At 46.7% G+C, this 27,979-nt stretch overlaps 1 protein-coding gene across 1 annotated transcript in view; it reads right to left on the bottom strand.

Annotated features, from left to right (window-relative positions):
• Positions 1-27,979, bottom strand: part of LOC147750852 (protein NEDD1-like) — a 590,100-nt gene that overhangs the window by 359,067 nt on the left and 203,054 nt on the right. The window contains exon 8 of the mRNA XM_086937113.1: positions 23,302-23,407. Within this exon, the coding sequence (XP_086793239.1) occupies positions 23,302-23,407 (106 nt within the window). The remainder of the gene's footprint in view (positions 1-23,301; positions 23,408-27,979) is intronic.

The following is a 27,979-nucleotide window of genomic DNA, read 5'->3' as shown; positions in this document are numbered from 1 at the left end:
ATGATAAAAAGATAACTATGTCAATACAGATAAGCTGCATTTCTTATGCAATTGAAAAGACCCATGGCATATAGTAAAAACATGTATCAGTATCCATGTATACCGTCAAGGCCGAGGTAAAGGAAAAGAAAGAGAAGAAACATCCCCCATACGAATGGGGAAAGGAGCATTAAAGAGAAAGAAAAAGAGGCATTGGCTACTTCAAATAAGTTCAGTAAGGCCAATAGAGATTGTGGGGGAGTGCCACAGGTTGCTTTTGACAACAACAGGAAGTAGCAGACACACTCCATGAACAAGGGGACATAGAACAGAGAGGATGCCTAGGGAGTTTACTTTTTTGTAAATAATCATTAAAGGCATCCCAGAGATGTCTTGAGACAGCTGCTCAATGTAGTTTAGCATATATTGTCTGCCCCTTCAAATGATCACAATATATTACACCATTTTGTAAAAGAGCTCACTGAATTTAAATTCCAGCCAGAGAGTATCATTGTAATACCCAGAGAGGGCAAGAGGTGCATTAAAAATGGAACCAGGTGAGTCAGTTAAGTCGCAAGCTGATTTGCATGGATGTCCAAGGTAACAGTTAGCAGATTGAGCTGGAGAGAATCCCCAGTTACATCATGGATTAAGGATTGTATTTTAGTCCATTGTGGATGGACAATCTTCCAAGTAAGAAACATATGTTTTAGGTCCCCTGGTCCCTCCCCAAGTATCCTGCAAGTATTAGATGGAATGAAAACAATTTTGTGATGTCTTAGTTGAGTGCAATAAGTTTTATAAATAGACCAGAATTGGGATTGTGCTAATGCTGGTGTAATTTTTGCAAAGAAGAGGGGTTGCCAAATTCTTTTCCATGTGTCATCAGAAATTAGCATGCTTTGTAGGGGTTGTGAGTAGGATTCCCATTTCCTGGTGACTGACCTTATCACATGAATTTTGGGCCATTCTAAGAGTTTATAAATGTAAGATGCAGCATAACCTTGTTTCCTATAGTTACCAAACAAGCTGGGTAGCTCAGTTGAATGAGGAGACTTCAGTTGTCCAATCACACTTTTCAATCCAAAAAATTATTTTAAAATCCATGTTTGTGAGATGAAACGTCTAGTGTAGGGTAGAGAATGGAATGGGTTGCAGGTATGTAACAAGATCTCCTATTAAGTTAATGCCTTTCACTACCCAAGATTCCCATCTAATTTATTTTTACATTTATGACATAGAGATGCCATAGTAGAGCGTATCATTTCGTGATTTAGTAGTTTATCAAAACTTAAGAATGCCAACACCGTATCCAATATGATGGGTCTTGAATGTTTTAAAGGGAGCCTAGCTGAATATTGTATTGAGCGAGTGGCACACAGATGTAAGAGGTTCGTTAATTGAGTTTTTTAGAAACCCACGGAGGAGGACCTGCATCATTCATCTGAAACCACCAAGATCCCTGGATAGCAAAAAATGCCAATTAAGAACGTTGGTAGTCCAAAAGGTTAAAACTGCCTGATGATTTTGTTATCGTCAATTTAATCACAGAGACTCTTGATCTTTTACCTTTCCATATGAATTCTGATATAGAATTATTGACTGATTTGAAAAAGGTGGGAGAAAGAGAGACCAGTAGCATGCTGACGAAGTTGATGAGTTGGGCTATCATCGTTATCTCTGGATCGACCCGGGCCCACCATGTGATACGTTTAGGGACCACATATTAAGAAGGTCTTATTTTGGAAAGAGTTTTTTGTTCCTTGATAGAGATGGATTGTGTGAGGTCTTTGTCTAACCATATTCTTGAGTATTTGATGGATTCCGATTGCTATTTTAAACCTAGATTGCCTATCACCACAGCTATACAATGCATGTTTAATGAAAAGACTTTGGGTTTTGTCCTAGTTTAAAGAATAGCCCACAACTGGGGCATATTTCTCGATTTTGCTCATAATGATTGGTAGGACTCAAGGAGCTTTCTCAGGGAACAAAAGGCCATCATCAGCATATGATGCTAACACCAGTCTGGCTGATTTGAAAGTTAGGCCGGTTATGTCATGATTGTCTCTGAAGGAGGAAACCAATGGTTCAATTACCAGTAACAAGACAAAGGGCAAACTTGGTAGATTCCCAGAGATAAAGTGAATGGATTAAACAAATCATCATTAACCCTAACCTTTGCCATTGGGTTGGAATACAGAGCCATAATCATTCCTATAACCTCATCCCCAAGCAGGTACTTGTGCAGACCTGCCTGTAGGAAGTGCCATGATACTTTATTGAAAGCCTTCTCTACGTCCAACGCAAGTGCGGCAGTCAAAAAGCGTGATAATATGGCTTTTTCCAGAACATGACAAAACATTGATGTATATCTGAGGCAAGACTGCCCTTTAAAAAACCTGTTTGCCCGCTTTGACCCGTGAATCTGGAGTCACTAGGGTCGAAATGTCGACGGCACAAGCCCTTGGACCAACAGAGAGTATTCCATGATACCCGCCAACTGTTGTGGTGCAGAGGAATAACTAAAATTGAATACTGCTTTGGCCAACATCCCACTCCTCTTCCCTTTCACTTGTGTATAAGTCACTAATTCTAGATCACTACTGCACGAGATATCACTGCACATTCATCTTCACGATCCCCTTAGATAAGATGCGCCTTTTTTATGAAATGTACTGGATTTAGAAATATATATATTGAAACAGGGTACGTATGAATGCAACTAAATTCATTAAAAAAAATGTGTGTATACCCTTTTTGTTGGTTTGGATTTGCATTTTGTTTTTGCTTTGTACAGAGTGATTGAGATTGCAACTCGGCAAATCACTGTAAGAATTAATTTTCGAAGTTTGAAGCAATCAGTTTTTTACCCAACAGAACCACTGTTTATATAAAATAGCATCGCCCAGGTTCTGAGGGATACTGAGTTACTCCATAGTTATTTTCTGTTTGCAAAGTAGCTATAACCTTTGCATATATTTTGCAATCAATATTAATGAGAGAAATCAGTCTATAATTCTTAACTTCCAAATGGTTTTTCCCTTTCTTTGGTGGTCACCACTATTGTGTCTTCTGTGGAGTCCAAGGAAAGTAGCATGTAGAGGTGCCCCAACTTTGTTAGCAAACATTTGTAGAATTTAGCTGTGTATTCATCTGGACCTGGAGCTTTCCCAGATTTGAGATTATTTATTTCAGATATGATTTTGTCCTCTCCTCTGGTTTTATTAAGGTGGAAAGAGTTATCCAGGGATATACGAGGATAAATACAGGATTCTAGATAATCATTAATTAAAGAGGGAGGCGGGCTCATTCAAATAATATTGTTTTGAGTAGAATAATTGAATAGATTTAAGAATATCCTGCATGGATGACTTAACCAACCCATCAGCATTTCTTACCTTTGTCATAAGTCTTTTATTTGTTGTATATTTCAGATAATTTGCCAGGGTTTTCTCTGCTCTATTTCTATTGCAGCGTTTACCAGCATTTGCAACCTCAAACCATTTCTGGGCTCTTGTGCTTAAAATTCGGTCATATTCATATTGCAATGTAGTCAAAATATCGGAACCTTTGGTATGGCTGAGATTTTTATCTAGTATTGAAATATTCTTTTCCAAGGATCATCACTCAGTCCCACGCTCTTCAACATCTACATGGCCCCCCTCTCCGCCATCATCAGACAGTACGGACTCAGCATAGTACCCTACGCTGATGACACCCAGCTCACTTAGGACCCAGAAACCACCAGACTCAGCTTCCAGGACGGAATGGAAGACGTTCCAGCTTGGATGAGCAGCAGCTGTCTAAAGCTGAACTTGGAGAAGAAAGAATTCCTCATCCTTGGACGCACCCCCGCAGTTTGGGACAACACCTGGTGGCCCACTGCGCTCCGCAACCTCCCCCCCCTCATGGACCACGCCCGGAACCTTGGCATCAAACTCTACTCCTCCCTCACCATGGCCCGCCAGATAAATGCTTTCACCTCCACCTGCTTCAACACCCTTCACATCCTCCGCAAGACTTTCAAGTGAATCCCCCCTGAAGCCAGAAAGACCATCACCCCTGGCAATCCTAACTAGCAGAATTGACTACGGAAACACCCACTACGCCGGAATCAACTAATCCCTGCTACACAAACTCCAGACCATCCAGAACACCGCGGGCAGACTCGTCCTCGGCATCCCATGACATGAGCACATCACCCAAAACCTGCGAGACCTCCACTGGCTCACCGTCGAAAAGAGAGTAACCTGCAAGCTACTCAACCACGCCTACAAATCCTGCCTCAACACTGGACTCAAATACCTCAACGAAATAGTGTCCTCCCACGTACTCAAGAGAAAACTCTGCTCCACCGACCTCGCCGTAGCAGAGACGCCGCGAATCCGTAGAACCAGAGCGGGTGGAGGAGCCTTCTCTTACATAGCAGATAAGGCCTGGAATGAGCTCCTGGTCAACATCAGATGCTCCCCTACTCTGCACACCTTCAGGAAGAGCCTCAAGACCTAGTTTTTTGGCTGACCCGGAACTACACCCCGCCTCTCCCCCCCCCGCCCCCCAAGCGCCTTCACACCATCACGGGCGAGTAGCGCACTTTAAACCCCCCAGATTGATTGATTTTCCAGAATTGTAAGTCATTCTGAAACTGCTTTGTTTTTGCGTGACAATTGTTGAATTTTCAAACCCCTTATTATGGCTTAAAGGGCATCCCATCTAATGGGGAGATTGTATCTTCAGTACTATTTTCTGCAAGAAAATTATAAATGGCATGCGCTATAACACCTCTAGTGTTATCATCCTCTAATATGACATCATTTAAACACCAATGTCTAGGAGGTAGGGTAGGATCATTCATCTCGTGCTCTACTGATATACACACATGATCCTAGATGACTATTGGTTCAATTCATGGGAAATGAGCCAACTGGAGAATACATTTACTAACCATTATATAATCTATCCTTGAGAAGCAGTGAAGAGGTGATCTGTAAAATGTGTAGACACTCCCTGTAAAATTATAAAAATGACACACGTAAACTAAGTTATTGTTATTGAAACAGATTTTCATTTGTTGATTTGAGATTCATTATACTCAAATTTATGTGCGGGTAGTCGGATTAGTTTCCCATCCAATGGAACATTGAAGACTCCACCTAAAATTATCCCACGGATGCCAGGAAGTTCTGTAAGCTGCTTATCTAGATCTTCCCAAAAGTCACTGCATTATGATTGGGTGCATAGACAATGAGCCGTCTACTGTATTGATCATGAGTGTGAGACAACACAGGTATATCAGATCTTATGGATATCATAGTGAGAACCCCATTCTTTTTCTGTGGGGCCGGGGAGATACCCATTTCTGCAATACATGGACTATAGAAGTTGGCATCTTGAATAGATTTTAAGTGCCTCTCTTGAAGTAGGATAATGTCCCCAATCAGTTTATAACAATAGTCTGTAATTTTCCCTCCCTTAACTGGGTGATTGAGGCCCTTTGTATTAAGAGAAAATACTTTAAGGGCATAAGACATGGTATGGATACAAAATGTCATGAGAAACAAAAAAGATGTATAAGATAGGTATATGTAAGGAGAGTTCCCTGAGGCAAATGGCATAGGTCTTATTGCTATGTGCTTTTATGACCAGAAATGTAGAGTTTATGTAATTGCCTAGAGTGATGATAAAGTTTCTATTAAGATATATAGATGCATGAGGTAAAGTACCTATCGAGTAGCCAAAGAAAACAAACAGAACAAGAAGAGAGAATAAAGGTAAAGCAACAATTGAAAATGATTGCAAAAACAACAAAAATATAACAAACATATATCTTAACCGCTTGACCACTCTCTACCCTTCCCCTGAATTGTGTTTAAGACACATTTCCCCACCCCCTATCTGTTAGAGGCATAAAGAGTCATGACTTAGCCCAACCCCAGCCCACTAACGGGTCACCTCAATCTCATAGATAGATAACATGGTTGGAAAAGCACAGTAATATTGAGTTTAACCAGTACAAATAAAGCAGCTATAGTGAAATAAATCAGCTAGTGGCATTTAGAACAAAGTGTTTGAGTTAAAAGTTTGTTGATCAAGCATATGTCAAATGTTATATGGTAGGGAGATTAGGTGTTGAAAAGACCGATTTGATTCTTAGGAATGATAAAGAGCATTAATATATATTAACACTCAGTATGATTAGTATAAATATATAAACAAGTGTACCCAAAACATATAAGCATATCTACAAATCAAGAATAGTTAGTATAGTTACTGGAATGAATATCTACATATCAATATGCAGTATCAATTCACATCTCAAGTGTCCAAAATCCTGACATAAGAAAAAAGGAGAGGAAAAAGAGAGAAAGAGTGTAACTGACAATGATTACCATTGTAGAAAAGAACAGTGGTACCTTACACTACCATGTCCGAGGAAATTGAAGAATCAAGGTATGCCTGTAGTTCAGAAGGATCCAAGAAGAACAGTGATATCCCTTTAACCACATTGTGAAATTTAGCTGAGCCAGGAAAACCAAAAGGAATAGCATGGTCCCTCAAGGTGTGGCGAAGGGCCAGAAAGCCCTTTCTGATAAGAACTGTTTCTTTGGAGTAATCTTGGGCAATGTTTATTCTGGAGCCATTCCATTGGATACTTTGTACCTTACTCATGTTAGAGAGAATTATTTCAGTTTGTCAGACTCTTAGAGGACAAAATAAAATGGCCCTTGGTTTCTAATTTGTATCAGCTGCGGGGAATTGAGGTTTCCCCATAGTGACCATGAAATCTTTTAATTTCGAAATCCTTGTCAAATGAAATCCCCAAGGTTCAAGGTAACCATGCTCCAAGAAATTAAACACACAATGTTGCTTCTTCTTCCACATTTTCAGATAGACCAAAGAGCCTCAGGTTTCCCCTTTGGTTACGATCTTCAAGATCAGACGTTTTTGTAGTTAGTACCTTGACTTTCTTAACCATTGCATCATTCCGCTTCTTCTCTGAAGTAGACAAATCTTCCAAAATGCCAATTCTACAGCCCGTATCTGTTAGCCTCCCTGCTAAGCTTTTGCAGTCATTGCCAAGAACTTGTAGGTCTTCGTGCATGGTGTCTGTGTTAGCTTTGGTATCTTGAGTTAGGTCATGAAGTGCACCAATTCATTGTAGAATGGTATATAATCTCATATTAGGGTCTGTTTTCGGTTTACCAGTGAGTCTGGTAAAGGTTGATCAACTTTAGCCCTTTTTATGGTATTTTTGCGTTCTTTTGAGTCATTGATATAGTTAGAGTCTTTGTACTTGTGATCCACAATTGTGAATGATTATAATGGTAAAGCGTATAGAGAGCGGGAAAAAAGTGCAAGATCTGTTGGTATAAATTTATTATAAACACAAAGTGCTGTGCTAAATAGTTGATCTTAGATCCTCCTAATGTAGGTGTCGATATGTATATGTATCAGGCTGAAAGCGTTCATTATTGATTTGAAGAGGCAAAGAATTAGATCTGATAAAATCAGTGTTATGCAAGTGTATAAAAAAAGTGCATACCAATGAGTCAACAGTCAAGAGAGTAAAGCGTTTTAGCGTAGAAGTCGATTGGCAATGAAAAACATTTTCCTAAGAGAAAAGATTTGTTCCGTATAACAATGAAGAGGATATGTGAGTAGTCGAAGTCATCAGTAGAGTCTCACAACATCAATATGGAGAAAAGATATTATGCGGGATAACATGGAGAAGAGGTACTTAAAGTACAATAAAGAATCCACCAAAGTATTAAAAAAAGGTTGAGGCTCTATAAAATACATAGGAAAAGTTTGCTGAGTTCACCAGGTTTAGGTTAAAAAACTCAGTTTTGATATTAATCGCCATTTTAGGTTGCATTTTAAAAATATAAGTAGGGATCAAAATGCACCTCAGAGTTGAATCAGAGAACATATGAAATTTAATTGAAAAATTGGACAAGAAGAACAAGTAACTTACCTTCGGTAACAATTTATCTGTAAGATACATAGATTAGTTATGGTTCCCTCACCTTAGAATTACCCCCCCGGGCGTCAGACTGGATCTGGAAAATATTTCTTCAGCAGTACCCCTGCGCGTCGGTAGGGGTCGTCGTTGGCGTTGTGGTCGCTGGAATGATGTTGCGGTATCTTCTTAGACGCCGCCCCTGCGCGCTGACGTCAGTTCTTTAAAAGACATTCCACGCCAGAAGCGCAGAGCCATGCAAGACACTGACCACTGGTGCACAAAACTAGGGCCCTGAAAGGGAGTCCCTTACCCTAGAAGTCAGTTTGCAGAACGGGCAGGAGGAGAGGAGCGGTGAGGAATACATAACTAATCTATGTCTCTTACAGATATATTGTTATCGAAAGAAAGTAACTTGTTCATATGAAAGATACAATTAGTTATGGATTCCTCACATTACAAGAGATACCCCAGCAATACCAAGCCCAGAGGTGGGTCTGCGAACCAAGTTCATACGAGAAAGTCCTGGAGAACTGAACGCCCAAAGAAGCTTTCTCTCTGGACTTGGCTGTCCAGGCAGTAGTTTTTGGTAAACATGTGCAATGAAACCCACGTAGCTGCCTGGCAGATGACATGAAGGAGGACTCCACGTTCTAAAGCAGTAGTGGCTGCCGTTGCCCTGGTGGAATGGGGACGCAACACCACTGGAGGTTCCTTTTTCGCTAAGGAACAGCTGATTTTTATGCAAAGAACGACAAATCAAGAGATGGTTCGTTTTAACACGACCCAACCTTTCTTGGAGCCAACAAAGAGCTGGTCATCCACCCAGAAGTGCTTAGTGCAATCCAGATAGAATGAAAGCACACGTTTTGGATCCAGACGGTGGAGCCGCTCCTTCTCTTTAAAAAGATGCGGAAGTGGAAAGAAGGTGGGCAAAGTGATGGTCTGTCCTATGTGGAAAAAGGTAACCACTTTGGGAATGAAAGAAGGCCTAGTGCGAAGGACAACTTTGTCCGGATAAACAGCCAGGAAAAGGAGGTTTGGAAGAAAGAGCCTGGAGCTCACTCACCCTGCTAGCAGAGGTGATGGCAACCAAAAAGGCAGTCAAAAGTCTGAGAGGACAGGTATGCAGCTGCTCGAAAGGAGCGCACATAAAATAGGTCAGAACCAGGTTTAAGTCCCACTGGGGCATTACTAAAGGAATTGGAGGAAACAAGTGAGTAATGCCCTTTACGAAGCGATTTACAATATGGGACTTGAAAAGAGAAGGCTGATCAGGAAGCCGAAGAAAGGATGAAATGGCAGAAAGATAGCCTTTTAAAGTGACCAGCGATACAGAAAAGGGGGTGGTGATGAACAGAGTGTCTGAATTAAGCAGACCACTCTTACCCAGTCCAAAGATCAGGGCTTGGTCCATCACCGTTATTTATCTCACTGCCCCATCCCAGCTCAGAACCTGGCTATATGCAAATTAGTCTGTCCCTGGCCCAGTGCATCATGGGAACAGGGCAGACCAAACTACCAAGCCAATTCTTCACCAGAAAGGAGACAAGCTACCGGGGACCGGTTTCTGGCATTTCAGCCTCTTCGGCCCGGCTTGCTTGAATCCTGATGGAGCAGTGAGAAAGGGACTCATGTCTGAGTATACCCTGCCACACCTATAGTGGCCAAAAACGATACAGAAAAGGGGGTGGTGATGAACAGAGTGTCTGAATTAAGCAGACCACTCTTACCCAGTCCAAAGATCAGGGCTTGGTCCATCACCGTTATTTATCTCACTGCCCCATCCCAGCTCAGAACCTGGCTATATGCAAATTAGTCTGTCCCTGGCCCAGTGCATCATGGGAACAGGGCAGACCAAACTACCAAGCCAATTCTTCACCAGAAAGGAGACAAGCTACCGGGGACCGGTTTCTGGCATTTCAGCCTCTTCGGCCCGGCTTGCTTGAATCCTGATGGAGCAGTGAGAAAGGGACTCATGTCTGAGTATACCCTGCCACACCTATAGTGGCCAAAAACGATACAGAAAAGGGGGTGGTGATGAACAGAGTGTCTGAATTAAGCAGATCACTCTTACCCAGTCCAAAGATCAGGGCTTGGTCCATCACCGTTATTTATCTCACTGCCCCATCCCAGCTCAGAACCTGGCTATATGCAAATTAGTCTGTCCCTGGCCCAGTGCATCATGGGACAGGGCAGACCAAACTACCAAGCCAATTCTTCACCAGAAAGGAGACAAGCTACCGGGGACCGGTTTCTGGCATTTCAGCCTCTTCGGCCCGGCTTGCTTGAATCCTGATGGAGCAGTGAGAAAGACCCTTGCTCATTGCACCATCAGGATTCAAGCAAACCGGGCCGAAGACGGCTGTAATGCCAGAAACCGGTCCCCGGGAGCTTGTTTCCTTCCCAGTGTAAGAATTGGCTTCTGTAGTTTGGTTTGTCCTGTTCCCATCATGCACTGGGACAGGAACAGACTAATTTGCATACAGCCAGGTTCTGAAACTGGGATGGTGCAGTGAGCTAAAAAACGGTGTTGGATCTAGCCCTGATCTTTTGACTGGGTGAGAGCTTTCTGCTTAATTCAGAGACTCTGTCCCTCACCACCCCTTTTTGTAAATATTTTTGTCCACCCTAAGCGTGGAAGGGTATTCTCAGATGTGAGACCCTTGCTCATTGCACCATCAGGATTCAAGCAAACCGGGCCGAAGACGGCTGTAATGCCAGAAACCGGTCCCCGGGAGCTTGTTTCCTTCCCAGTGTAAGAATTGGCTTCTGTAGTTTGGTTTGTCCTGTTCCCATCATGCACTGGGACAGGAACAGACTAATTTGCATACAGCCAGGTTCTGAAACTGGGATGGTGCAGTGAGCTAAAAAACGGTGTTGGATCTAGCCCTGATCCTTTGACTGGGTGAGAGCTTTCTGCTTAATTCAGAGACTCTGTCCTTCACCACCCCTTTTTGTAAATATTTTTGTCCACCCTAAGCGTGGAAGGGTATTCTCAGATGTGAGACCCTTGCTCATTGCACCATCAGGATTCAAGCAAACCGGGCCGAAGACGGCTGTAATGCCAGAAACCGGTCCCCGGGAGCTTGTTTCCTTCCCAGTGTAAGAATTGGCTTCTGTAGTTTGGTTTGTCCTGTTCCCATCATGCACTGGGACAGGAACAGACTAATTTGCATACAGCCAGGTTCTGAAACTGGGATGGTGCAGTGAGCTAATAAACGGTGTTGGATCTAGCCCTGATCTTTTGACTGGGTGAGAGCTTTCTGCTTAATTCAGAGACTCTGTCCCTCACCACCCCTTTTTGTAAATATTTTTGTCCACCCTAAGCGTGGAAGGGTATTCTCAGATGTGAGACCCTTGCTCATTGCACCATCAGGATTCAAGCAAACCGGGCCGAAGACGGCTGTAATGCCAGAAACCGGTCCCCGGGAGCTTGTTTCCTTCCCAGTGTAAGAATTGGCTTCTGTAGTTTGGTTTGTCCTGTTCCCATCATGCACTGGGACAGGAACAGACTAATTTGCATACAGCCAGGTTCTGAAACTGGGATGGTGCAGTGAGCTAAAAAACGGTGTTGGATCTAGCCCTGATCTTTTGACTGGGTGAGAGCTTTCTGCTTAATTCAGAGACTCTGTCCCTCACCACCCCTTTTTGTAAATATTTTTGTCCACCCTAAGCGTGGAAGGGTATTCTCAGATGTGAGACCCTTGCTCATTGCACCATCAGGATTCAAGCAAACCGGGCCGAAGACGGCTGTAATGCCAGAAACCGGTCCCCGGGAGCTTGTTTCCTTCCCAGTGTAAGAATTGGCTTCTGTAGTTTGGTTTGTCCTGTTCCCATCATGCACTGGGACAGGAACAGACTAATTTGCATACAGCCAGGTTCTGAAACTGGGATGGTGCAGTGAGCTAAAAAACGGTGTTGGATCTAGCCCTGATCTTTTGACTGGGTGAGAGCTTTCTGCTTAATTCAGAGACTCTGTCCCTCACCACCCCTTTTTGTAAATATTTTTGTCCACCCTAAGCGTGGAAGGGTATTCTCAGATGTGAGACCCTTGCTCATTGCACCATCAGGATTCAAGCAAACCGGGCCGAAGACGGCTGTAATGCCAGAAACCGGTCCCCGGGAGCTTGTTTCCTTCCCAGTGTAAGAATTGGCTTCTGTAGTTTGGTTTGTCCTGTTCCCATCATGCACTGGGACAGGAACAGACTAATTTGCATACAGCCAGGTTCTGAAACTGGGATGGTGCAGTGAGCTAAAAAACGGTGTTGGATCTAGCCCTGATCTTTTGACTGGGTGAGAGCTTTCTGCTTAATTCAGAGACTCCGTCCCTCACCACCCCTTTTTGTAAATATTTTTGTCCACCCTAAGCGTGGAAGGGTATTCTCAGATGTGAGACCCTTGCTCATTGCACCATCAGGATTCAAGCAAACCGGGCCGAAGACGGCTGTAATGCCAGAAACCGGTCCCCGGGAGCTTGTTTCCTTCCCAGTGTAAGAATTGGCTTCTGTAGTTTGGTTTGTCCTGTTCCCATCATGCACTGGGACAGGAACAGACTAATTTGCATACAGCCAGGTTCTGAAACTGGGATGGTGCAGTGAGCTAAAAAACGGTGTTGGATCTAGCCCTGATCTTTTGACTGGGTGAGAGCTTTCTGCTTAATTCAGAGACTCTGTCCCTCACCACCCCTTTTTGTAAATATTTTTGTCCACCCTAAGCGTGGAAGGGTATTCTCAGATGTGAGACCCTTGCTCATTGCACCATCAGGATTCAAGCAAACCGGGCCGAAGACGGCTGTAATGCCAGAAACCGGTCCCCGGGAGCTTGTTTCCTTCCCAGTGTAAGAATTGGCTTCTGTAGTTTGGTTTGTCCTGTTCCCATCATGCACTGGGACAGGAACAGACTAATTTGCATACAGCCAGGTTCTGAAACTGGGATGGTGCAGTGAGCTAAAAAACGGTGTTGGATCTAGCCCTGATCTTTTGACTGGGTGAGAGCTTTCTGCTTAATTCAGAGACTCTGTCCCTCACCACCCCTTTTTGTAAATATTTTTGTCCACCCTAAGCGTGGAAGGGTATTCTCAGATGTGAGACCCTTGCTCATTGCACCATCAGGATTCAAGCAAACCGGGCCGAAGACGGCTGTAATGCCAGAAACCGGTCCCCGGGAGCTTGTTTCCTTCCCAGTGTAAGAATTGGCTTCTGTAGTTTGGTTGTCCTGTTCCCATCATGCACTGGGACAGGAACAGACTAATTTGCATACAGCCAGGTTCTGAAACTGGGATGGTGCAGTGAGCTAAAAAACGGTGTTGGATCTAGCCCTGATCTTTTGACTGGGTGAGAGCTTTCTGCTTCATTCAGAGACTCTGTCCCTCACCACCCCTTTTTGTAAATATTTTTGTCCACCCTAAGCGTGGAAGGGTATTCTCAGATGTGAGACCCTTGCTCATTGCACCATCAGGATTCAAGCAAACCGGGCCGAAGACGGCTGTAATGCCAGAAACCGGTCCCCGGGAGCTTGTTTCCTTCCCAGTGTAAGAATTGGCTTCTGTAGTTTGGTTTGTCCTGTTCCCATCATGCACTGGGACAGGAACAGACTAATTTGCATACAGCCAGGTTCTGAAACTGGGATGGTGCAGTGAGCTAAAAAACGGTGTTGGATCTAGCCCTGATCTTTTGACTGGGTGAGAGCTTTCTGCTTAATTCAGAGACTCTGTCCCTCACCACCCCTTTTTGTAAATATTTTAAAGTGACCAGAGCAGAGCTCTGCTGGGCCAAAGAAAGAATGAAGAGGAGAAACTCTGAAAGGGGTGCAGAAAGGAGATCCACCACCTTTTCTGCGCACCATGCCACAAATGTATATCATCTACAGGCGCATACCGTTTTGGTGGAGGGAGGCCTGGCTGCCAAAAGAACATTACAGACTTTCGGGAGGAAGGTCGAAAGCTGTCAACTGTCGCCACTCAATCTCCACGCAAGGAAGTGGAGGCTGGACAGGTTTAGGTTAAGGACCGTCCCCTGGTGATGCAAAAGAAGATCCTCCTGAAAGGGCAGTCTGATCAGAGGATCGATGGCCATGTGCAGAAGCTCGGGATACCAGACTCGTTGTGCCCAGTCCGGACCCACGAGAATGACTTGGACCCGGTCGTGCTTGATCTTCAGCACTCTGGACAGAAGTGGTATACGAGGAAAGGCATATAGAAGAACGTAACTCCACTTGCATTAAAAAGTGTTGCCTAGCGAGTGCCGCCTTGGAAATTCCAACGCTTGACGACCCCTCACCGCAGCGCGGTGACCGTCCTGACTCCGTCAGACGCGGTCGCTCCCCCTCGCTCCCTGGCTTCAGCTTCCAGCAACTGGTATCGTAGCCTGCTTTCACTGTGCTATTGCTGCCACATTGCGCCCTTTGGTGTCTGCGCTCTTTCGTGAACACATTAAGTTGTCGCATTGCCGAATATAGCGTAACATCGTGCCATTTTGAGGATACTGCTTACTGTGACGATTGTGTGGGCTCGCATTGCACTGTGTAATTGTCTGTGCCTGATTGTGCCTGCGCCTCTGCAAACCCCAATTACATCGTGTTTCCTTTAGTTTTTACCGCCATCTTGTTTGTTGTGCCTTCCAGTCCGCCCCTACACCCAGCTCCCGCCTCCCAGCTGACCCTCCCTCCCACAGGATAGATATTGACGACCCCTCACACCGCAGCGCCGTGACCGTCCTGACTCCGTCAGACGCGGTCGCTCCCCCTCGCTCCCTGGCTTCAGCTTCCAGCAACTGGTATCGTAGCCTGCTTTCACTGTGCTATTGCTGCCACATTGCACCCTTTGGTGTCTGCGCTCTATCGTGAACACATTAAGTTGCTGCATTGCCGAATATATCGTAACAGCGTGCCATTTTAAGGATACTGCTTACTGTGACGATTGTGTGGGCTCGCATTGCACTGTGTAATTCTCTGTGCCTGATTGCGCCTGCTCCTCTGCAAACCCCAATTACATCATGTTTCCTTTAGTTTTTACCGCCATCTTGTTTGTTGTGCCTTCCAGCCCGCCCCTACACCCAGCTCCCGCCTCCCAGCTGACCCTCCCTCGCCCCCGCCGCCTCCACTGTACACATACGACAGATGCCTACGCGCGCAGCGGTCGCGCCCCATACGCGCCGAAGGTGCGCCAAAGGTAAGCCCATCTACGCCCGTCCGCGCCGGGACCGCGCCCAGTGCCAGACCCCCTGGCCCCCGCAAACCCCCCTCCGCCCGCATAACGTACGACCGCCATCCTCCTAGCCCGTAACCCCAGACGCACACCTCAATGCTACGAAGCTGCCCCGGGACGTACCCACGGTCCCTTCGCTTGCCACTCCTGCAAATTTACCAGCATCAAAACCCATACCACATCCACTAATCCTAAAAACAGCCCCGACTCTAACCACCTGAAGTGCATACTGCTGAACACCCGATCGGTCCACAGACACGCCACCGAACTCTGGGATCTACTAGACACCACATCACCGGACGTGGCCTTCCTTACGGAAACATGGATGAACGCATCATCAACACCCGACATCGCCATAGCCATCCCAAACAATTACAAGATAATCCGAAAGGACCGCACCAACCAAACAGGAGGCATCGCCATCGTCCATAAGAACACCATCAAAATCACGACCAGCTCCGACGATATCCTTACAACCGCCGAACACCTCCACTTATAGATCCACATCGACCCTAGGACCACACTCAGAGGCACCCTCATCTACAGACCTCCAGGAACCCGTAAACAATTCAGCGAAGACATCACTGACTTCATCAGTTCACATGCCCTCGCCTCCGAGAACTACATTCTACTAGGTGACCTCAACTTCCACCTGGAAAAGAAAACCGACAGCAACACCACCACCCTTCTTGACAACCTGGCCAATCTCATCCTCAAACAACTTGTTGACACCCCCACCCATGTAGCCGGACATACGCTCGACCCAATCTTCACCTCCAGCAAACACATCTCCTTCGATCGCACCACAGCTCTCGACTGGACGGACCACAGTTGTGTCCACTTCAGCTACGAAACCACCTCGACCCACAACCTATCCCCCGAAGAAAATGGAACAAAATCACCACCGACCAACTTCCCACATCGCTCAACCAAAACCTACCCGCCCTCTCATCGAACCCAAACCAAGCTGCCATCAAATTCAAACAATGGATCACTCACAGCGCAGACGAATTAGCACCCTTGAAAAACCATCACACCAAACAAAACAGCAACAAAGCCCCCTGGTTCAACGACTACCTTAAGATTTCCAAGAAGCTATGCCGTACTCTCGAGAAAACATGGAGAAAAAATCCAACCACCGACAACATGACCACCTTCAAGGCAGCCACCCGCAAACACCACCAGCTGATTCGATCCACCAAGAAATCAGCATTCAAGAATCGACTCGACAACAACGCCCATAACAGCAAGGAACTATTCAACATATTCAAAGAATTCACCAACCCCACCGCAGCCTCAAACGACATCACTCCCTCCCAAGACCTCTGCGACTCGTTATCCTCCTTCTTCTACAACAAAATTGCCGACATACATAACAGCTTCGAAAACAGTTCCAACCAACAATCCTCTCCACTCCCCTCAGAACCTAAACCGCCCTCTAACAACCTCAGCGCCTGGAACCCAATCACCACTGAAGACACCATCCGCCTAATAAATTCCATCCACTCTGGCTCGCCAACCGACCCATGTCCCCACCACATCTTCAACAAAGCAGACTCCGTCATCGCACCCCATCTCCGGGATGTCATCAACTGCTCCTTCATCTCTGCTTCCTTCCCAGAAAGCTGGAAACATGCCTAAGTCAGCACCCTCCTGAAGAAACTCACAGCAGACCCCTCTGAACTTAAAAACTACCGCCCCATATCACTCCTCCCATTCCCGGCCAAAGTCATTGAGAAAGCCGTCAACAGCCAACTCGCCGCCTTCCTCGAATCCAACAACGCCCTCGATCCCTCACAGTCCGGCTTTCGAGCCAAACACAGCACTGAAACCGCCTTTATCGCAGCAACAGACGACATCCGAACACTACTGGACAATGGAGAAACAGTGGCCCTCATTCTACTCGACCTCTCCGCCGCCTTCGACACTGTCTGTCACAGCACACTCATACAACGCCTCAGCAACATCGGAATAAAAGGGAAAGCCTTGGACTGGATCAACTCGTTCCTAACTGGGAGAAGTCATTTGCGGTGTACCACAAGGATCATCACTTAGTCCCACCCTCTTCAACGTTTACATGAGTCCACTCGCTTCCATCACGCGTCAACACAACCTTATCATCTCCTACGCTGACGACATCCAACTGATCCTTTCCCTCACCAAAGACCCCAACACCGCCAAAACCAATCTTCACGAAGGCATGAAAGAAGTAGTCGTATGGATGAAAAACAGCTGCCTTAAACTTAACTCAGACAAAACGGAAGTACTCATCCTAGGATCATCCCCCTCTGCCTGGGACGACTCCTGGTGGCCTTCGGATCTGGGCTTAGCACCCTCACCCACAGACCACGCACGTAACCTTGGCTTCATCCTGGACTCCTCACTCTCGATGACCAGACAGGTCAACGCCGTCTCATCCTCCTGCTTCAACGTACTTCGTATGCTCAAAAAAATCTTCCATTGCATCCCCGCCGAGACAAGAAAGACTGTCACCCACACACTGGTTACGAGTCGACTAGACTACGGAAACACCCTCTACGCCGGAATTCCAGCCAAATTACAGAAAAAACTCCAACGCATCCAAAACGCATCAGCAAGACTCATCTTGGACATCCCTCGCCAAGATCACATTACCGGCCACCTGAAAGACCTCCACTGGCTTCCCGTCAACAAAAGATTAACATTCCGTCTCCTCACCCACGCACACAAGGCCCTCTACAAACTAGGGCACGAATGCCTCAACACCCGACTATCATTCTACGCACCCACCCGCCAACTAAGATCCTCCTATCAAGGCCTCGCCGCAGTTCCGCGTATCCAAAGATCCACCATGGGAGGTAGATCCTTCTCCTACTTGGCGGCCAAGACCTGGAACTCACTCCCCACTCACCTCCGCCTTACACAGAACCACATCTCCTTCAGAAAAGAACTTAAAACCTGGCTATTCGATAAATAATGAACCCCCTACCCAAGCGCCTTGGTGATAAGGACAGCAGCCGGGAGACACCCACAGCAGATTTACAAACTGGACCAAATGTGAAAACTTACTGTGTAAAGAATGACGAAGCACACAGAATACATAAAATTGTAAATAGCCTTGAGAAAGCCCTGGCGCAATACGCCACAGGGGCGAAACACGTGTCGGCTGTCTACGTCCTTGTCCTCACAAATAAAGAGTAACTTTTCTATAAAGAACGGACTCCTTTGATTCTATGTATACAAAAAGGATTGAGCCTAAGAACACTATGATGTAATGCCTAACACACTCATCACCCTCTCTAAAGACCAAGCGCCTTGAGACCCTCTGGGTGAGTAGTGCGCTATATAAATTCCTGAACTTGAACTTGAACGCGCAGAATTGCTGGCATTGCGCGTTCTCTGCGGTGGCGAATAGATCTAACCAAGGCTCTACCCACCGCTGAAAGAGACTTTGCACCACCTCCGAGTGAAGACGTCATTTGTGATCCATAATGCACCGGCAGTTGAGTTTGTCCTCCCTGGCGTTCATAGAACCTACCAGGTGTTGAACCACCAGGGACATACACTGATGTTCCAGCCACTTCCAGAGACGAAGTGACTCCTGACATATGGCTGACTGCCCCACCCGCCCTGTTTGTTGCAGTACCACATGGTGGTTGTGTTGTCCGTGAACACATGAACTACCCTCCCTTTGACAGTAGGAAGGAATGCCTTCAGTGCAAGATGAATCATCCAAAGCTACAGTAGGTTGATGTGGAGCCCGGACTCCGCCCAAGACCAGAGGCCCTGATCTCCGCCTCTCCCAAGTGGCCACCCCACCCCAGAAGTGATGCATCTGTCACCACTGTGAAGTCTGGTTGGGGAAGGGAGAGGGATAGGCCGTTGACCCAAACCTGGTTTGTTAGCCACCACTGCAATTGGTGTGCAGTGCCCTCCGAGATCAGGACGCAATCTGAAAGATTCCCCTGATGTTGTGCCCACTGGAACTTCAGGTCCCACTGCAGAGCCTGCATATGCCACCTGGCATAGTCCATCAGCAGGATGCAGGAGGCCATGAGGCGCAGTAGCCTCAGGGTCATTCTGCCTGAAAACCGGGATAGAGGGTGAAAGATCGGAATCATAGCACGAATATCCCGGACTCGCTGCCCAGGAGGATAAACCCAAAACTGTGCTGTGTCCAGACCCGCTACAATGGAAAGGAGCTTCTGAGAGGGAATCAGGTGTGACTTCGGCATGTTGATGGTGAACCCCAGCGAATGCAGGAGGTCAGTCGTAGTCTTGAGGTGGGAAACGACAACTTGGGGCGAGCCCGCATTTAACAGCCAGTTGTCGCGAGGGGGAAGACTGGAACCCCTGATCTGCGCAGATGAGCTGCGACCACTGCCTTCACTTTCCTGAAGACCTGAGGGGTGCTGGTAAGGCCAAAGGGGAGTACGGTAAACTAAAAATGCTTGTGGCCTACAATGAACCGTAGGTAACGCTGATGGGCCGGCAGGACTGGGATGTGAAAATAAGAGTCCTGCAAGTCCAACGCTATCATACAGTCTCCAGGGTTGAGGGCAGACAGGACCTGAGCCAGTGTCAACATTTTGAACTTCTCGAAGGAAGCGGTTAACGTTCCTGAGACCAAAGCTAGAACGCAGGCCCTTGTCCTTCTTGGGCACTAGAAAGTAGTGGGAATAACAACCACAACCTACTTCTGGGGCAGTAACTCGTTCGATGGCTCCCTTGGCCAAAAGACTGTAACTTCCTGTTGGAGAAGGACCAAGTGATCCTCTGACATGCGGTGGAATTGTGGTGACATGGATAGAGGGGTAGTGTCGAAGGGGAGGGAGAAGTCCCTTTGGACTATCTGCAAAACTCACCTGTCCAACGGTATGTGGAGCCAGTGGGGGAGGTGATGGCGAATCCTGCTGCCCACTGACGAATTGTGGCCCTGAAAGGTCGGAGTAGGAGGGCTTGAGGGCTGCTGCAGAGGGGGCAGTGGTAAACTTGCCCACCCGTTGGCCCCCAGGTCACGACGATAGGACCCATGTCCCCGGCTGCGCAGAGGCTGGACAGCTCGCACCAGCCTGTGGCTCTGGGCGGAAGATGGCGGGGCACCCCTACCGTAGCCACGAAAGGGGAGAAAAGCAGACTGCGCTGGGCGGGAGGTGGAGGCCGTAGCCCTGGAGTCCTTAAAGCACTCGAGCACATTGTCTGGCTTGTCGCCAAACAAGCGACAGCCATCAAACGGCATGGCCAAAAGTGTTGCTTGGACATCGCCCGAAAAGCCAGTGGACCTCAGCCAGGCGTAGCGTCTCAGGGCTACTGACGTTGAAATTGTCCAGCCTAGTAAGTAGGCGTTGTCCAGCCCACATCTTATGGCGAACTTCACTGCGTCTCTCCCTTTGGCAACTGCACCGGAGAGCGCAGCCTGGGCCTCCTCCGGGAACTGTGGCAGCACCTGCACGACCTAGTCCCACACCGAGTAGGAGTAACAGCCCAAGAGACCTGTGGTGTTCACCGACCACAGGCCTAAGCTGGAGAAAGAAAATATCTTCTTCCCAAGGTGGTCCAGCTTCTTGCATTTCTTATCAGGTGGTGCGGTAGGGAATGCGGCCTTGGAAGTTGAGGCTTGGACCACCAAGCTCTCAGGGGTGGGATGTTGGGAGAGGAAAAATGGGGTCGCCTGGGGCCGGGCAATGGCGTCGAGCAATCATCCTGTCCACAGGACCAAGTGCCCAAAAGGATGTCTGTTAGGGCCTCATTGAATGGCAGCAGAGACTCCGAAGAGGTCACTGCCAGCTGAAGCACATCGGTCAGGAGGTTAGTCCTGCCTGCCACCGTAGGAAGCCCAAGATTTAAGGCCTCAGCTGCCCCTCGAACACCACTGCGTAAGATGCACCCTCCTCCATAGCCACGGTAGGGGGAGATAGCATGCCAAGGTCTGGAGAGGTGTCCAGACCACTGGCCTCGCCCAACTCCTTTCTCCAGTCCGGTTCCTCTAACTGGTCAGCCAAAGGGTCCACAGACCCATCCCAGTACTCCTCACTCTCCTATGGAGCCACTCAGAGCGGTAGGGAACACCAGGGGAGAACAGTGATACAAAAGTACCGGTCAGCGCCGGCCCAGACGAGGATAGACGATGGTCGGGCTCTGTGTCCACATCGAGGGGGAGGCTGGGGACACAACCAGCATCGGAGTGGGCGGAGGTGTTGCCACTGGATTTGGCACCGGATGAGGTGTCACAAGGTCCACCAGCCCTGATTCCAGACCCAGGCCTGGATCCCTGGGGGCCCTGCGGTGTCAGAGCCAAAAGCGACGGCATCAAAGGTCAAGAGCCTCCAGCAGAGTCCGCGGGCCCGAAGGCACACCAGCAGAGTTGGGTTGCCCAAAGATGGAATGGAGGGCTTCGTAAAAGCTGCAAAGTTGGACAGGGGTCGCTCCGGCTCCTGGGAAGGCAGGCAAGGTCGGAGTCGACCCAACATGCTCTGCGGGTGGAGCCGGACGACTACCTTCCGTTTTCCGTGTCTTGTCGGACGATGGACAAGGAGAACGCGAAGAGCAACAGTGCTTCGTCGCCTTCTTCTCGTGCTTCAACTTATCCGAAGACGAGGACAATGAGTGGTAGTGATGACTCTGCGACCGGTCCCGTGACCTTCCCCTCAACCGACCCGGAGCGGACTGCCGGGTCTCAAGAAGCTTTCAAGACCGCTCCCGCAAAGACTTTGGGTTCATGGCCCTGCAGTCGGAGCACGATTCGGGTCGTGGTAGCGCTCCAAACATCAAAAGTACACGAGGTGCCGGTCCCTAACTGACATCAATTTGGACACTAGCCGCAAGCCTTGAAGCTGGTTCGAGGAGGGGACATCCATGCATGCACCAGGAGCGGAACGACTCGAAACGATGTTGATAAAAAGGTGCAAAAAGAGTCTTAAAGGGACTCAATGTACTGCTCTCTCCAGATCTGCGCTGGCTGGCGCAAAAAAAGAAAGAACTAACATCAGCGCCAAATAATGCATGTTAGGTCCTTAGAAGAGGAGGTCGGGCCGGAGCAGTCCGCTCAGCGCAAACATTGCATACGGCTAAAGCCACTCCCATCTTGACCACGGTACCTTTAACCCTATACAGCATACCCTTAAAGTGTAACCCTGTAAGCTAAATCCTTAACACCATTCCGTAAAACCATAATATTTACCATATACCCCAAACTGATAATCATGTATCCCATACCCTTAATCCTATATCCTCGACCCCTACCCACTAACCCTTATACAGTTAACCCTATATCTTAAGTCTTTAAACCTTTCTTTAACCCCATACTTTTAAACCCTAACCTTTATTAACAGCTGTACCATTAACCTATACATGTAATCTTTCGTTTTTAACCTTTAAACCCTACAATTTTAGTGCCAAACGCATATCCCTTAAATCTATAACCCTACACCACAAACCCATAATTCTACACCCATAATCTAAGCCCCCAAACCATATACCCTAAACCCTGAACCTTTAACCACTTTTACACCGTCTTTACTTCGGTATATTTTGGGAACAGTTTGGGAAGTGTCTTTTTCAAAGTTGTCATTTTAGAAGTGTTTCTTTAGAGGTTTTGAGACAATACCTACTGATCACATGACCAGAACACTCTAAAGCTACCATAGTGAAGTCTATAGACCTTACAGGCAATTCATATACACTGTGATAGGAAATACACCACACTGGGACAACGAGGTGCACACACTGGGTTAGGGGTGTACATTGCACTCACAATACTGGGGAGAATCAGGTATTAGGATACAGAAACAAACACAGGGACATTGAAACATAACAAAGACAGAACATACAATATCACATACAAAGGGAACAAGCAGAGATGAAGACAAGTGGATACATAATCTTGAGACATGGAAAGATATACCCTTAGACAAGAGAACCGGCATTTGAGACAGTCCGATTCCCACATTCACTATGGAAGTCATGCACACAGAGAGGGAGACAAATACACAGCAAAACAGTCACCCACTCCAGGAAAGAGACCCACACAAACACTGGCCAGAGAACACATTGAGGCTAGTTTAAGGTTTACAGTGAGCTCAAGAGAGATCGACATCAAAATACAATCACAACATCTGTTGTAGGTAAACACCAAGCAAAACCTCCATTGGTTCAGATACATTGTAAACCTTACCAACGTCTGAAGTCCGTCTCCCTCCAGATGTGACACTCCCTTTAAGAGATTCTCTCTTGTTCCCAGAAAACAAAGATGATCTACGTGAAGAACGCCAACCACAAGACTGAAATATATATGAAAAATAAACATGATGTAGCAGTTTGTGTGAATTAAGCACACTGAAAAACGCACATTCCCAAAATTGTCCTCAGTGGCACACAGATTTCATTTTTCCCTCAGTGGCAGGCCCATTTCATTTTGGAAGCGGACCAGGTGATCTAAGCCCCTCCTGCTTTCTGAAAAATCACCCTCGGACCTCTTCAATCACTGGTTTTGCTATATGCCCTGTTTCTCACAGCAGTTCTCTCAGTCCTGTAATTGTGAAGCGTTGGTCTCCAAGAATACCAAGGCAGTGCATGGTTCACAACATGTAGTTTAAACACAACAAAAACAAGCATTTACAATGCAATAGGTCTCGGGTTAATTAAGTTTGAGCTATTGGTATTGCTTAATATTGCAACACCAATTGCACCAAAAGTCTATAAATTGTAGGCCAAAAAAATGTGTATTTATTTTTGTAGCAGTGGTGGCATGCTGCGCTTTAGATGAATATGTTTGAAAGTAAAGTGCACCATACTGCGATTGCTACAATAGTTATTTGTGGATGCGTTAACAATTGATGTGTGCACTGATGGCTGGTGGTGTGTGTGCCTGGTGGAAGTGTGCACTGCCGGCTGGTGGTGTGTGTGCCTGGTGAAAGCGTGTACTGATGGTTGGTGGTGTGTGTATCTGCTTAAAGTGTGCTCTGACGGCTGGTGTTGTGTGTCTGATGAAAGCGTGCACTGACAGCTGGTGGTGTTTGGGCCCAGTAAAACCATGCACTGACGGCTGGTGGTGTTTGTGCCCAGTGAAAGCGAGCACTGACGACTGATGGTGCCTGTGCCTGGTGAAAGTGTGCACTGACAGTGTGGTTGTCTGTGTGTGTGGTTGTGTGTATGGCTGTGAGTGTGTGTGTGGCTGTGAGTGTGTGTGTGGCTGTGAGTGTGTGTGTGGCTGTGAGTGTGTGTGTGGCTGTGAGTGTGTGTGGCTGAGTGTGTGTGTGTGGCTGTGAGTGTGTGTGGCTGTGAGTGTGTGTGGCTGTGAGTGTGTGTGGCTGTGAGTGTGTGTGGCTGTGAGGGTGTGTGGCTGTGTGTGTGTGTGTGTGTGGCTGTGTGTATGTGTGTGTGTGGCTGTGTGTGTGTGGTTGTGGTTGTGTGGTTGTGGTTGTGTGTGTGTGGCTGTGTGTGTGTGGCTGTGTGTGTGGTGTGTGTGTGTGTGTGTGGCTGTGTGTGTGTGCGGCTGTGTGTGTGTGTGGTTGTGTGTGTGGTTGTGTGTGGCTGTGTGTGTGTGCCTGTGTGTGTGGCGGCTGTGTGTGTGGCGGCTGTGTGTGTGGCGGCTGTGTGTGTGGCGGCTGTGTGTGTGGCGGCTGTGTGTGTGGCAGCTGTGTGTGTGGCAGCTGTGTGTGTGGCAGCTGTGTGTGTGGCGGCTGTTTGTGTGTGGCTGTGTGTGGGTGTGTGGCTGTGTGTGTGTGGCTGTGTGACCGCACTCAACGTGGTACAGCAGCATGGGCTCCCTCAGGTAAAATGTTGGTTCTCCAGCAGTACAGTGTGCTCTGTGCACACTTCTGGAGTGCACTTCGGCACCTGCCACATTTCTGGGTAACAGTAGCTACACTAAGCATTTATTAAAAAAGCACCAGCATACTGATAAGAAGAAAAATATTAATATGCTGCGGGAAGAGTCTGGAAACAATTTCACCCCGAAAAAGACATTAAAACAGGAAACACAGGTAATTCTGAGTTCCAAACTATATTGGTCTATTTACCAGCTTGACATAGCTAAAGCGGTCCTTACGTCAGGATACACGTTGCAGAGGTGGTTTGCACCTGCACAGCTCAGCCATGTCCTTGGTACTTACACTCATGAGGTTTAAAAACCTCTTCTAAAAAGGTAATGAAATCAGTACCATCAACCACATCATTGGACACAAACTGAAGGGCACAGTGCTTGGATTACACCAGAAATAGTCCTCGAACTGTTAACATATATGTGTGATGTATGCATCACAATGAGACCACAGGCTAACCTTCCGTAGGCAGGACAGACACAGTGAACGTTTATTTGGCACACTACATTGCTTTAAATGGGCCGGTACGGAGTATCAGCACTTTTATTTTGAGAGGGAGAGTACCGGCACGGTTCAAAACTGACGTAATATATTTAAGTGGAGTGTACTGGTACTTCTGAGAAACACGCAAGTACTCCGGTTTACAGTGCCTGCACTTCTATTTTTCCCATTTCAAGCCCTGCCGCATAGTAGGTAAACCACGGGACGCCGATATTCCCTTTACCCCTTAAGAAATTCAAGCGTTTCTTGGCAAGCAACAATTCAACTGTTAGCCTAAAACAGGAGAGTTTGAACCCAACAGCAGACAGCAGATATAAAGGAAGCGAAAGCAAAGTGTAAAACAAGCACCTACCTCTCAGTGCTCTCACTGCGTTGCGAAACTTCTGGATGCCGGCCAGGAAGAGAGCAGTGATCGGCGCACGGCGGGGACGCTGGCGCCGTGAGCGTGCGCGCGACTGAATCCGCACGTGGCCAGCTCTTGTCGCACCTCTCCCATTGAGAATGCTGGGCGCGTGCCCAGCTCTTGTCTCCTTTTGTCGGCTTTGGAGACTGAAACGATTACAATAGTTCTCTGCCGAGAACGCGCGTTGCGCGTCTCTAGGCCGAGACCTAAAAACCTCCACGCGGGCGGAGGATGAGAACACACACATTTCACTTCTGAGTAATTGGAGGGGCCATATGGAGTAGAACACTACTTTGGTATGGGTTTATCTCTAAAATAGCAAACATTGTAACTACGGCCCACAACTAAGTGTTGTAAATATTATAGTTAGAGACACAGGGCGACATAGTGACAGCCATATGTTCATGGGCTATATGTAATATTTAGTTACTTCCTATTTCAATGCATATATTGTAAGTGTGAGCAAGGTATGCACTGATGCGGACCACACCATGCCTGTTCTATGAGCTATGCTTTCAATGCTGCTCCCTCTGCTCTGTTTATTCAATGTACATGAACATACTTGAAATATTACACTGTAACCTATAAGCAGTTGGAATAACAACCTTAGCGTTTATCTTTTTTTAAGGATAGTTCAAACTTCTAGAAACATTTTGACAACGGGTTTGCTTGTATTATGTCCGTCAGATCTGAGCCAAGTAATTCCTCGGTGAACCCTTAAAGAACTTGCGCATTATGTTTGCTCACTGAAGTCTGAGCATATAAGTTTTCTCTAACTGGAAGGGCAGATTTGCAGGCAGCTGCCTGAGGCAGTAAAATATGTGTTATCCAAGGAATAGCTTCCATTCCAAAGTCTTAGCATGCACGATCAGTGAAGCTGGAAAGATTGTTATTTTGCTGCAATCTACAATAGATTTGCTATCCAAAGCTGCAGTCAGTGTAATTTGGTTTGTAAAGTATTTCTATGCGAGTGAGCTTGTACGTATTCGAGGAATGACATGTTACTAACGCTGGTTGTATACTGCCTCTAAGATACCCAAAATGTACATGTATGTTCCTGTCCTGGATACAGTGGAAGCAGTTTTAATAAAAACAAGTTAAAAAAAGGATTCCTATGCGAGTTTAACACCGCACATAATTTCAGCATTTGGCCTGAGACACACTTGTTGCTATTACTGGAGGAATCCCTCCGACTGAACCAAAAGCATTTAAGTTGCCTTTTATATGAGGTAAAACTCTGTTGAATCTTTCACATTATCATATTTTTAATTAGATTTACGTTATAGATACCTGAGCCTGTAAGATCTCTACAACCTGAAAGGTAGTTTTCCTGATTTGGGCTTGAAACTGTAAAACCTGCTTAAACCGATAAATAGTTCTGCTGTCTCAGAGGATATGGTATGTGTAATCTAAGGTTTAGCTTTAGGGGCGTAAAAGGGCGTTTTCTTTTCTGTAACTTTCAGGATAATTCAGTTGCGATTTTATCTAGTAAACTCTCTGTGACGTGAGCGAGAGATTTACTATTCGATATTACAGCTCGCAATATCTGTGTAAGACAAGGGCCAAGCCTTGAGGAGCTATGGACCATGGGAGCAATCTCTGCTCTAAAGCTGGAGGATGCAGGATCTCTGCAGGGTTAGCTCTGCTGCCAGAGGCAGGAGCCTGTAACTTGTGTGTGATTCCTGTGGAGTAGCTTCAGTTAGACGGTCCACCGTGAGATCTCTTCGCTCTGCGGTCATTGGATTGAGCCTCCAGGATCTATGGCCCACATGCATCAATCTCGGCTTTTGCGATTTCTAAATTGCGATAAATAGCGATTCGCAATTTAGAAATCGCAAAAGCCTATGCATGATTATTTTTTCCATTTTTATGCAATTCGGTAGAAATCGCTATTTTTACCGAATTGCATAAAAAATGCGATTTTCAAATTGCGAATTCGCAATTCCCATTCATTCCTATGGGCCAAAAGGCCCATAGGAATGAATGGGAATTGCGAATTCGCAATTTGAAAATAGCAATTCCTCAATCCATTTCAAGGGTGGAGAGGGGGGTCTAAATGACGCCCCCATGCACCCCTGAAATGTATTTTTCGCATCATGTTGCACACACACATGTCCTAAGGACAT

This window comes from Lissotriton vulgaris, chromosome 1_1, assembly GCF_964263255.1.
Source record: "Lissotriton vulgaris chromosome 1_1, aLisVul1.2, whole genome shotgun sequence".
Taxonomy (NCBI): domain Eukaryota; kingdom Metazoa; phylum Chordata; class Amphibia; order Caudata; family Salamandridae; genus Lissotriton; species Lissotriton vulgaris.
Note: the sequence above shows the minus strand (reverse complement) of the source record. Positions and strands in the feature narration are given on the sequence as shown.